Source organism: Hakea prostrata, chromosome 1 (assembly GCF_041222555.1).
Source record: "Hakea prostrata isolate BN-2017 chromosome 1, UWA_Hpros_2, whole genome shotgun sequence".
NCBI lineage: Eukaryota > Viridiplantae > Streptophyta > Magnoliopsida > Proteales > Proteaceae > Hakea > Hakea prostrata.
This window is the reverse complement of record NC_142600.1, coordinates 71,739,216-71,750,537: the sequence shown is the minus strand read 5'-3', so window position 1 is coordinate 71,750,537 and position 11,322 is coordinate 71,739,216. Positions and strand designations below refer to the sequence as shown.

At 37.7% G+C, this 11,322-nt stretch overlaps 1 protein-coding gene across 1 annotated transcript; it reads right to left on the bottom strand.

Moving 5' to 3' along the window:
• Positions 1 to 3,297: 3,297 nt before the first annotated feature.
• LOC149029784 (plastid division protein PDV1-like) lies at positions 3,298 to 7,102 on the bottom strand. The gene is made up of 2 exons (XM_089151477.1): positions 6,711 to 7,102; positions 3,298 to 4,001 (listed from the first exon to the last, which is right to left on the bottom strand). The coding sequence occupies exons 1-2, from the start codon at positions 7,023 to 7,025 to the stop codon at positions 3,474 to 3,476; spliced, it is 843 nt and encodes a 280-aa protein (XP_089007603.1). The 5' UTR covers positions 7,026 to 7,102; the 3' UTR covers positions 3,298 to 3,473.
• Between the last annotated feature and the right edge of the window lie 4,220 nt (positions 7,103 to 11,322).

Below are 11,322 nucleotides of genomic sequence, written 5' to 3'. Positions count from 1 at the left end.
ACAGATCTTTTGGACCAAGTTAAGAGTTCAAATCTGGTTTAAGATGAGTCATCTGGTATTTCTCAGACTTTGCATTTCTCGGAAGAGATACTAGTTGAGAAGCTGCAAAGAAGACCATGTAGTAACACACAACTGTCCTCATGCAACTTCCCGACAAAAGTAGTGTAGATAAGAAATTCAACCTATCTTTATCCAGACGTCAATCATAAGCATTTAATTCAACATCGAATGCACTGAGAATCATTAAATGTTTATTGCTAGCAAAGAAGCTTCTCATTCCTCCAAAGTCTACCTCGAGTACTACATCTGCACCTTTTGTCCCCCCAACTGTGTGTTGATGTTACATCAGGATCAACTTGATGCTGACCACTTGATTCACCAACAAAGTCTCCAACTATCGTGAAGATCACATGGTTTAGCTTGTTAAGCAAACCTCTCCAAAAAGCCATCTCCACCCTTCATCTAAGCCATGCTCATCTAATGGGCTATGGAGCGTCTACTATCAATTTAGGTATGAACCAGCTATATAAATCATCATTATGCATGAGCAACAGTAAGACTTAAATACTCCAACCATTAATTTCCTGCATTTATTCCTAAAGAACATTTTCTTATTCATCTCCTTGAGCATTTATTTCTCAAGGGGAGTCATTGATTCTCTAACTTGAATTGACTTAATCATTGGAGGTGGTTTCCCATCCCCGAAGGTGGCCCACTTTCACCATTGCTTTGGTCTTAGGAACCAAACCCGGATCAAGAATGAACTAGGGAGCTCCAAGCACATTTTCACTACAATAGTTACATAGTCATTTCTTTGATTTTCTACTCTAACACTTGGAAAACATGCAGTGGAAAGCTCAACAAAAAGATAAGAGATCAATGAGATTTCTATTTTATGAATAAAAAAGAGGGAGAGGGGAGAAGCAAAAGACTTGAGAGAGTGCTTCCAGAGGCAGAGCTACTGCCTTGAATTTTTGAATTTCACCTCTAATCCTATTTCCATGTGTAAAATATCAGAACCCAGTCCCCCAATTAGAGAAAATTTTAACAATAGAGGTAACAACTAGAAAAGTCATTATGCTCTGTGTAAAATATCACCACTTGGTCCATTAATGGTAAATCTACACTTGAGTGCTTCCATTTCCCACATGCCAAAAATGCATCAATTTGAAGATCTATGGTTTTTTTTGGTATAAAAAGATTTAAGGTTGAAGGACTGCAAATTTCAAACCCAATATTATTATTACTTAAATACATAATTAACTTGTCGAAACCACACATTGGCTCTAATAAGTACACAAGAGTTCCTTCACATGAGCAAGGGCAGAAACTATCATTGTTAAGCAGAAGGCAGTGGCAGAGATAGAGTCCCAAGTCCCAAACATCAACATGAGGAGGACATCAATTGAGGGCAACATGTAGCTGCAAGAAATGCCTTGAGCTTCACTCAACAATAAAATCTTCACTGGGTCTTTTGGGAAGAGAGCTACCCCATTCCTTCTTAATAATCAAAGTAAAGAAGATGACAGTGTTAGTGTGTTACATTGCAATAATAATGACCAAGACTACCCCATTCTTTCTTAATAATAGAGAGGTTGAAACAAGATGAACTGTCTATGCTCTCATATCTGGGTGAGCTTTTCTAAAGTAGTAGTTCTCCAAATGCCCCCCAGCTTAGTGTGTCTGTCGGTTGGTGGAAATTATGGGATTTGGGTTTCCATATCCCTCAATCCAAACATGTTTAAATGCGTTCATCACGCACTCACCAATGCAGGCCATGATCAACTGATGGTGGTTCTGTTTCAATTACTTCACCAAACACTAATAAAAGAAGGCACAGGCTCATGAATAGTCCCTCTTGATCATGAACACGCTCGCATCTCCAAATTAAAGATCGATATGGACATATAAGCATGGAGGCTAAATTCAGAGAACCACCCTAGTTTGTTGTAAGAGGACCTATAATCTGAAGTTGCAGCACCTGATTGTTTGAACACTTATGTCTATTGCATGTTGGTGAAGTGGTGATAACCTTGTTGGATTACTGAAAATTTTAACTTTTAGGGGTGAAGGATTAGTGTGTTTGAGCAAGGCTCTAATTTTGTATAAAGTTGTGGCTTTGGAAAGTAAGTAGGTGTTACTGTATACATGGACATGATGTTCACGAATCCTTTGATCTATCATATTCAATTTTGGCACTAGGAAATCAATAATGAGTGCAGATTGATTCCCATTTAAAGAAGTTTCTTTAACTTTTCCCCTTAACTTTAGTTCTAGTTTACAACCCTTTTAGAAAATGAAATCATTGGATTCTTTGTTGAGGTTAAACTATATGCAACTTTAAGTGTTACTTATACTACTTGTGAGAAGAAAGCTTCTGGAGAAAATTAGGTCTTGGCAACTAGTACAAAAAAAACTTCATGGAAAGATTGGCATGTTTTGGCTTTATGTTGCAGAAAAGTGGATCAGTAACCTAATTGAAACTGACAACACATGAGAAGTTGATTGTGATACTTAACTTTAATTTCAAGAAAAAGGTGGGTGGCTTATTCTTGATATACAACAACTCTATATGAAACTCTTAGGCTAGCTGTGGGCCTTTCAGCTAGCCCAAAGAGCTTGGCCCGAGCTAAGAGGTCTCAGAGCTAAGTTTGTGCTTTAAAAACCAGGTCCAATTTCATAAATGTAAACTGAGCAAAACAAATTTTGTAGCAATTCCTGTAATTCATTTTTAGCAAACTTATTAGTTCTGGGTAAGGACATTTTGCTTCAGGGTGGAATGCTGAGTCTAGACTGGACAATGTGCTGTGGAAACACTGATGAGATAAGGGTTGTGTTTCAAATGCCAAGAATGTAACAGTGAGGAATTTGGGAAATATTTTTAGGCCAGCAGTTTGGACCAGAGGGTGTGGTCGGGTTATGTCCCCAGGATAACTTGTAGAATAGAACTATAGAACAAGAAGATGATCGCACATCAAGAGGGAAAAAGAGGAAGAACAGATGTAGAGCATGGAATGTAATCCGAAAAAATGCTTATAATTTTGGGAGATGAAAGTTATATAGTGACTGCATTTTTCTCATCTCTTGCTTTCAGATGATTTTTCTAGTCCGTGGCACTGTGGCAGTGGTAAGAATCAGTCATGTCTCAAATAAGATAAGCTTTGATTTCAGCCACCTTGCGATGGATAAGATCACCTCTGTCAAAACATGTGATGATGCAACTGATCAGTAGTACCTGGAGAAAGAGGGGTGGGGTGGAGAAAGAGATCATATTTCAGTGAAAATAGATTTCCAAAAACATCTCAAACTGTCCCATGAATGCATATAGTGGAGGTTATACATAACAGTAACTCACAATTGCCAGCACTAATTGGAATTTTCGTGGAAAAGAAATGACAAGATTGCTATTTGTTCATTCATCACAACCAACTGCGCTGACAAGCTCATAATAGATCTCCCTCAAAAATCAAAGCCTATCCCCTAGCTGACAAAACTTCCAAACCCTTCACATGACCACTAAGAGATGAACTTTCCAGCTGAGAAGAGTTCTTTTTTCCCATGTTATGTAAAGAATTTTCCCCTATTTTTGGAACCTCCACCAAAATATTGTTCTTGAATGCTACTTGATGCACATGTAGGAAGGCAAGCATGCTAACTGTGAACAAAGCAGCGTTGCCCAACAGCCCACCCATCATCTCTGATTTAAGAGTTCTTTTGGCAAAGGTAAAACCAGACAGCAGAACTTGCATCACAATGTTTGGCCTTTTACCTACTTGAACTCCCAAGCTTTCACCTGATTGGCTCTTAGGTTGTCGCGACCAATATTCTGGGGAAACAAAGCTGCCTGTATTTTCAACATCACCAACAAAAGCTAGAGCTTCTTCAATGACTTTGCACTTCGGACCTCGGTGATCAGACAGTCTCATGGCAAGGATGTTTCGGCTTTGCTCTAACCTTGCAATTGCAGCATCTCTTTCAGTCTGCTGCTGTGATTGTATAGTCTGCAGAACAGTAACCAGAAAATTTGGTCCCAAATCAACTTCGACAGATATTGATAAAATTAGTGGGTACATGACTGGGCAGAGATTGTTGAAATGGCATTTCATCCCAACTCAAAACCCATGTAACTTTAGAAGCACAATATGAACATGACAACAATCAGTTTTTTCTCTGTAACATAATAATAATAATAATTCACAATCATGACCAGAAGCTACCTTAAAAACCAACAACCCCAAATCCCCCCCCCCCCCCCCCCTCAAAAAAAAAAAAAGAGCTAAAAAAAGCACCACACCCAACAAAAAAGAAGAAAAAAAGTGAGGGATGTAAAATACACATCAAAATATGTAAATTTTGTCCCAGTTCAAAACATAAGTTCTAAAACAGATCACAAAGTCATGTGATGGATCAATTGGATGAATGAAACTCACTAGAAAGGGCTTGATTTTGTGGTGAAGGAATCAGCAAGGTTTGCCGCAACACCTTTGTGTTTCTCAAACAATGGCTACTTGCATTGAATGGGGCTTCCGCAATTACCAATGGAGGGGGACATTTACTGAATTGTCACATTGCAAAAGGGCCCAGGAAGCAATATGAGCTGCAGCTGGCCTGCAGCTCATTGACACAGGGCTGATGAACACAAAATTAGTAAAGGTAACTGAATGAGAAGAGGAGATTAGGGTATAGAAAGTCAGTCCACTAGACGGTTCAGCTAAAAGGGTTGCATGTTGAAATTTCCAGCAAAGACAGTGATGATTTTGGTAGTCGTTGGCTTTGCACCCTAAACTCACAAATGACAGGTTTGAAGTAAAAATTGGAATAAGAGTGGTGGATGTGATATGACCAAAGTTTCAAGGATCAGGATCTGGTGCTGTATCATTTCTGGCCAATCTAACTAGGTGGACCAGTTTGGGATCATCCAGTGTAGACTGGTGTTTGTTGTGAAAGACAATGGGGTTCAAATAGATACGAGAATTGGCTATATACACTGTAGAGCCAAAGTTTCAAAGATTGGCTATATACACACTCATTGTGGAACAGTATGGATTGCCTGACTCGCTTATGAGGATTGGGTAGGAAAGGTTTAGGAAGTATTAACATAAAAGTACAAACCCATGATATATCTCAAACGATGCATACAAGATGCCTCCCAGCTCGTGTTTGTTTTACGTGCAAGGAAGCTGTCGAGTCAGTGAACCACCATTTTACCATGAAAATTTGGCTCCATAAGCATACAATAATTTGGATACACTGGGCCTTCACTAGGGGTGTAGTAAGTAGGATGGTTTTTAAGTAGGTTTGTTTTCGAGACAGTAATATTCTTCAGAGAGAAGTGCCATCTCATGCTGTCCATCATACGCATCCAATGATTTTGAAGACCAAATTACCATACGTAGGGTGGTGGTCAACAGGCCAGCCAACATTGGAAGGATACATTCATATAACATTTTTTTCTTTTGGAATTGAGTTTTGCCCAGGCCATCTTACGCGTAGATTGACAACATCCTCATGGGGGTAGCTGTTACATATAATTTAAATATAAGGCGAGGCTTTGCTCCAGGCCCCAAGGGAGTTTGAACTCTTGACCTCCTACTTGGAGGTATTTCATATAACATTTGACATTGAGATTGAGACCCCCATATTAGGTCTATATCCCAAGTTCGAGTTGTTAGGTTTTTTCTTTTAATTCAATGATTAGTTATCCATGAATACAATCTGGTTTTTGCAAAACCCTCCAAAAGATGTGAAAAATATGAACTTAGACAACTTGATTATCTGAGGAACAAAATCCAAAACTGGTGGCTGTGGCATATCAGGGACAAAAAGGGGAAAGAGTTCCCAGGCGAAAGATACTCTCCTTGACATAAAAGAACTGCTATGCTAGCTGATAAAATGTATGCCTTCCAAATACAGTGCTACAACAAAAAGGATTGTTTAAGATGTGGTTTCCAAGCACAGCCCTAGTGTCAGACTAGATGAAACATGGGAAAAGGCACTTCATTCATGAACCTCACAGCTAAGGATAATCTAACCATCATGTGCTATATATATATATATATTTTTTGTCTTTGACTATTTTCGAAATGTTCTTACAACTTTTCCTTGGAAGTGATTTGGGCACTAGTGGATTAAGGTAACAAATAGATTGAACTTCTGCAGCACATGAGTTCAGCAATTCAGATCCATCACGTCACATTACTATGGACAACCCTGGTGTTAGACTATAGATGAAACATGGAAAAATGGCACTTCATTCATGTGCCTCATAACCCGGATTATCTATTTTTATTTTTCTTCTTTTTCACCATTTTTGAAAGGTTTTTATTCATTATTCCATTGTCTTACAACTTTCCAATAGAAGTAATCTGGGTACCAATGGACTAAAGTAATAAATAGGTTCAATTTCAGCGGCACATGATTTCAATCAGAATACCAATTCAGATGCATCACGTCAATTTACCAATGCCCAGGAAGAGAAAAGGCAACGACATCATGCTAAGAGGCAGACAGAGAAAAGGAGCCAAAGTCCCTAACCGCACGAATGAACTGAACCAGAATTCCGAAATTCAAGTCAACATAGAACAGAGAAACAAAATCTAGAAACCACGCGGACAAATTGAAACTGATGAGGTACTGCAAGTGAACCTTAACCAACAATGGCAGGACAACATGAGAAAACTTATTCGGACAAAAGAAATCTAGAAACTCACATGAAAGAACTCAAGCTGTTCTTCGAGGTTTTCGAGAGCATTTCTGATAGAATTGAAGCTTTTGACCTCCGCAAGTGCCGCGTCATTGTTAACGCTAATATCTTTCACAAATACGAATCCGCTGCGATCATCAACACTACCATTGCGAGGCTTCCTCCTATCTACGTTGCAAGAGAATAAAAAGTCGTCGGATTTCTTCTGAGCTTTGATGGAATTAAGGAAATGCGTTCTAGAGATAGCGAGGATGGCGTCGCTGATCTTGTCGTGGAGGTCCCAAATTTTCTCCAGAATCTCTTCGATCTCTTCAAGCTCCATTTCCCATTACAAGAGCGGGAAAAATGTGGGAAAAGGCGGGAAAATGTAGAGTGTACAGTCCTGATTAGGGTTTGGCCTGAGGCAAGTTCTTCTTTCGGATTTTCGGAATAGCAGAGCTCGGAGGAGGAAAACGAAACGAGGGTGAAGATCGCGAGAATCGCAAGACCGTTAAGATCTTAGAGAACAAGTTTTCTGCATTTTTTTGTTTTTGCCACCGAAAAAGGTAAAAGGCGCTCGAATCTTCTTCCAGCTCCTCAGTCCACACCGGCAGCCTGGCCAAGTGGCCGGTGGAGGTTGGGTTGCCAAACGTCAATGTATATTGTACAAGTATACAACACGTTTCATATATTTAATGTGCAACCATACCCTTAGATGCGACTTCTGCGTTTGAGATTGCTCAGTGACAACTTCTTGTAAAATAAAGAGAAAAAAAAAAATAAAAATCAATGGTGGGTTTTAACCCAGATTCCCATGGGGAGGTCTTGGGTTCGCACTCATTCGGCGACATTTCGTTCAGGTATTAAAAAAAGCACCAGTACAAAAAAAAAAAAAAAAATTATCCTAACAACGTAAAAAAAATATATATATATATATATATATATATATATATATATATATATATATATATATATATATATATAATTTTATATTATACACCCTCTCGATTGTGAATTTGACATTTTTTTAGATCAAAAGATGAAATATATTAAATTCTCGGAAAAAAATCCTACCAAAATGGATGGAATAAAAGAACTTTAAACAAAAGAAGGTAAGCCTACCAAAATGCAAGATATGTATAATCTACTTATATTAGTGAAGGTGAAGTACCTTTGGTTGTTGAATAGATTAGTTGAAACTAGGACTGGGTTACATTATTCGACACTATCTAGGACTCCCTATCTTTGCAGTATCTAAACCAAGTGAAGCAACTTCCCCACTTTTGGGCGAGGCGAAGGCTTTATTAGCTGCAATGTTATATGTCTTATCTGAGGGTGTTGGAAGAGCCCACTTTGAAATGGACTATCAAGAGTTAGTAACTTTATTAAATTGCCCAGAAGGCCATTTCCCTTAAAAATTGGCCATATTGTGAGAGATAATGAGATATTATGCATATGAGCTCTCATGTTGAAGAGTGTCACTTTATGTATGTTTCTAGAGAGATCAAGTTGATAACTGATCACCTCACAAGGTGGATCAAGTAGGTTGCGAGCACGACTATTTAGCATACATCCCCTCTTGATTGCGGCTTTGTGAACCATTTCCTTGGCTTTTTCACTTGAATAACCGTATTTTTCACACAAAAAAATAAAAATTAAAAAAAACCCAACAACAACAAAGAAGTAGTGACCTTGTTGCTGTCTGTTGGGCTGGTGGAATATTCAGCTATCAGGTTGGTGGTTGGTGGCCTCATAAGCTTGGTAAGGATGCAAATAAAAGTGTAGTGGATGCCAACGGTGCAATTTGGTTAAGGAAATCCTTCAGTGTCTTTCGGAATCTCCCTTCAGATTTAAACGAAATTCTCTTGGGCAAATCTTGCTTTTCAATCTTTTTATTATATTCTATTTTTTAATATCTTTTCACCCCGATTATATACCAAAAACGGAAAAGAAGAAAAAAATCAAACTCATTTAAGTTTTAAGAAATAATTAAAAATTTCCAGAAAAGTTTTACCCTTATGTGGAATAACATTTCTTTTTGGTAGAAAAGTCATTTATTCAAGTGGCATAGCTGAGGAAACGGTTACACAAAGTTCCCGCAACCAAGGAGCGGATCGCAATGTCGTGCCGCCCGCGGCCCTCCTTGGTGGTTCAGCTTGTGTTGATCTCCCGCTGCTGGTGACCTTCAAAATAGAGCTCATTGCGATTCGCTGTAGGGTTAATTTCGGGCGGGCGCTAATAGGTCACTAACTCTTAGCAATCCATTTCAAAATAGAATAACATCAAATAACACTCACCTTAAGGTGTATCATGAATGATTGAAAATTTATCTAGTCCATTTCTGACAATTTCCTTGTATGGTCCCGACATCACTCAATTGTGAACATTTATAAGCACGATCAAGAGTTATAATTAAATTTTTTTTAAAGTCGTAAATTTCATTGTAGATATATGACATGTATTCTAACATCACATCAAATAGTTGAAATCCATTTATAAGTCACATCAAAGAATTATGATTAAATTTTTTAAAACAAAATGTAATTTGTAAAAGGACCTCAACCTTTTGATGTGATATTGGGACACATGTCATACATCTACAAGGAAATAGATGGTTTAATTTCTTGTCAAAAATGGACTAGATATTGGTTCATGGCAACTTTTATATCTCACTGTTTTGGACAATTCTCAATGTCAATTTCAATCTCAAGTTGATGCCAATCATAGTGATTAGGGCCCATTGGCCCATTCGGAAGAGGGGTGGGGGGGGGGGAGAGAAAAGGGAAGATATAACCACAGAGCTCCTAAGACTTTAGGCTTCTAATAGGAGGCTGGCTCCCAATACACTAGAAGCACACCCACCAATAATGGGCCACATTTTATTACCAAGAGAATACAAATAATAATAAAATCAAGCTATTACGAAGCTAGAACTCCCAATGGTAGAATATTGTAACTTACAATGTTGTCTTTAATGAAATAGAACCCTAAATTTCATATTCTTTCTTCCTCCATCAATTCCATTTTAGATTCCATTTATCTGACTCTAGATTAGATGGTTTGTCCCCTCATATTAGAACAATTCGATTATTTTTTCTAGAGTTTTTTACATGGCACCACCCAATACTATTATTAGGGTGAAACTAGTGACCATCCACTATTATGTTATAAATTACATGTTACTCACAATTAAGATTTTTTGTGAAATGATATGTAAAATGACCTAAATGTCCTTACTCCCATTTAACTAATTTAAAATATAAATTATTCAAATGCCTTCTAAACCATAAATGACATTATTGCCCTCAATTTAATTCATTAAATGACCTGAATGCCCTTACTCCCATTTAATTCATTCGAAATTTGAAACACAAATTATCAAAATGTCCTTTGAGCAGTGAAATTACAATATTGCCTCAACCTTGCTTCACACAAATTATTGAAATATCCTCCCATAACTAACCCTTAGGTGGATGAACGATTTCTCCCTTCACCCATCTTCTACCTACACATCGCCTAAAACTTCCCACCTTTGCCCAAAACCACCAAACCCCCACCAGAAATCAATCTCTCTCTCTCACTCTCCATCCTCCCAGCACCACATAACATTGAACCATATTCAGAATGAAGAGGAAAAGCTTCACCTGCGTTGTAATACTTTCTCCCCTAAAATTGCATCTCTGGGTTTCAAAAGGTGAAGTTTTCTCTGGTTAGGCGGTGGAATCAATAAGAAGGCCTCGTTTTGGAAAATTTTCCAAACAAAAACTGGGAAGAATGAGAAGTCTTCACTGTTCAATCTTGGGTTCTGTTGTAAACCCAATTTTTGGGTACCTAGAACAGAGGAAATTTAGAAGGGGTTGGAAGTAGAAATCAAAAGATCAGGAGATTGGGGAAGAAGAAGAAATGCAGAGAGTAAAGAGACTTAGAAGTATGAGAAATAATATTCTTCATTTGCCTTCTCATTGTCATACCTTATTTCCTTTATAGACAGGACTCCTTCCCTAATATTAGGACCATTTTACCCCTAATATCATCTCAAGATTCATCACAACACATTCCTTCACAAAATAAACCCTCTCATAAGCCCTACCCTTAACCTCCCTCATGACTTTTAACCAAGATCATAAAAGGTTTTCTCTGAGATCAGTCTCATTAGCAGTAGCACCACCGATGTCATTTAACTATCCCTAGGGCATTTGGGTAATATTTATTTCAAATTTTAAATGAGAGTTCAACGAGAATAATGACATTTAGATAATTTTACCCATTGCTTAACAGAAAATTTTTAATTCTATGTAAGTTGTAATTTTGATAGAGGGTGCCGTGTAATTTAGAGTATGATATTGGGTAGTCACTAGTTTCACCCCAGTAGTGGTGCGATGTGAAAAACTCTTATTTTTAACACAAACTAAATGTATTAGTATCAATAATTTGAGAAATTATTATTAGTCACTGAATTAGATGTATATTTTGGATGTTAGATTTTATATTCCAAAATAAATTATCATTCACACAATTTTTCTTTTTTTAGGGGGCAAACAATCATTAGCACAAAACAAGAACTCTACATGCTTCCACAAATTCAATCTCTTTCAAAATTCCATCTCCTTTTTTCTTCTGGGTCCAAATATCGTCTCTTT

Bases quoted from the DNA above. Each gene is read 5' to 3' on its own strand.
- LOC149029784 (XM_089151477.1), bottom strand. From the start codon at position 7,025: ATGGAGCTTGAAGAGATCGAAGAGATTCTGGAGAAAATTTGGGACCTC. The intron at 4,002-6,710 runs GTGAGTTTCTAG...ACTGTTCTGCAG, and splicing joins AACAGCTTGAGTTCTTTCAT to ACTATACAATCACAGCAGCA.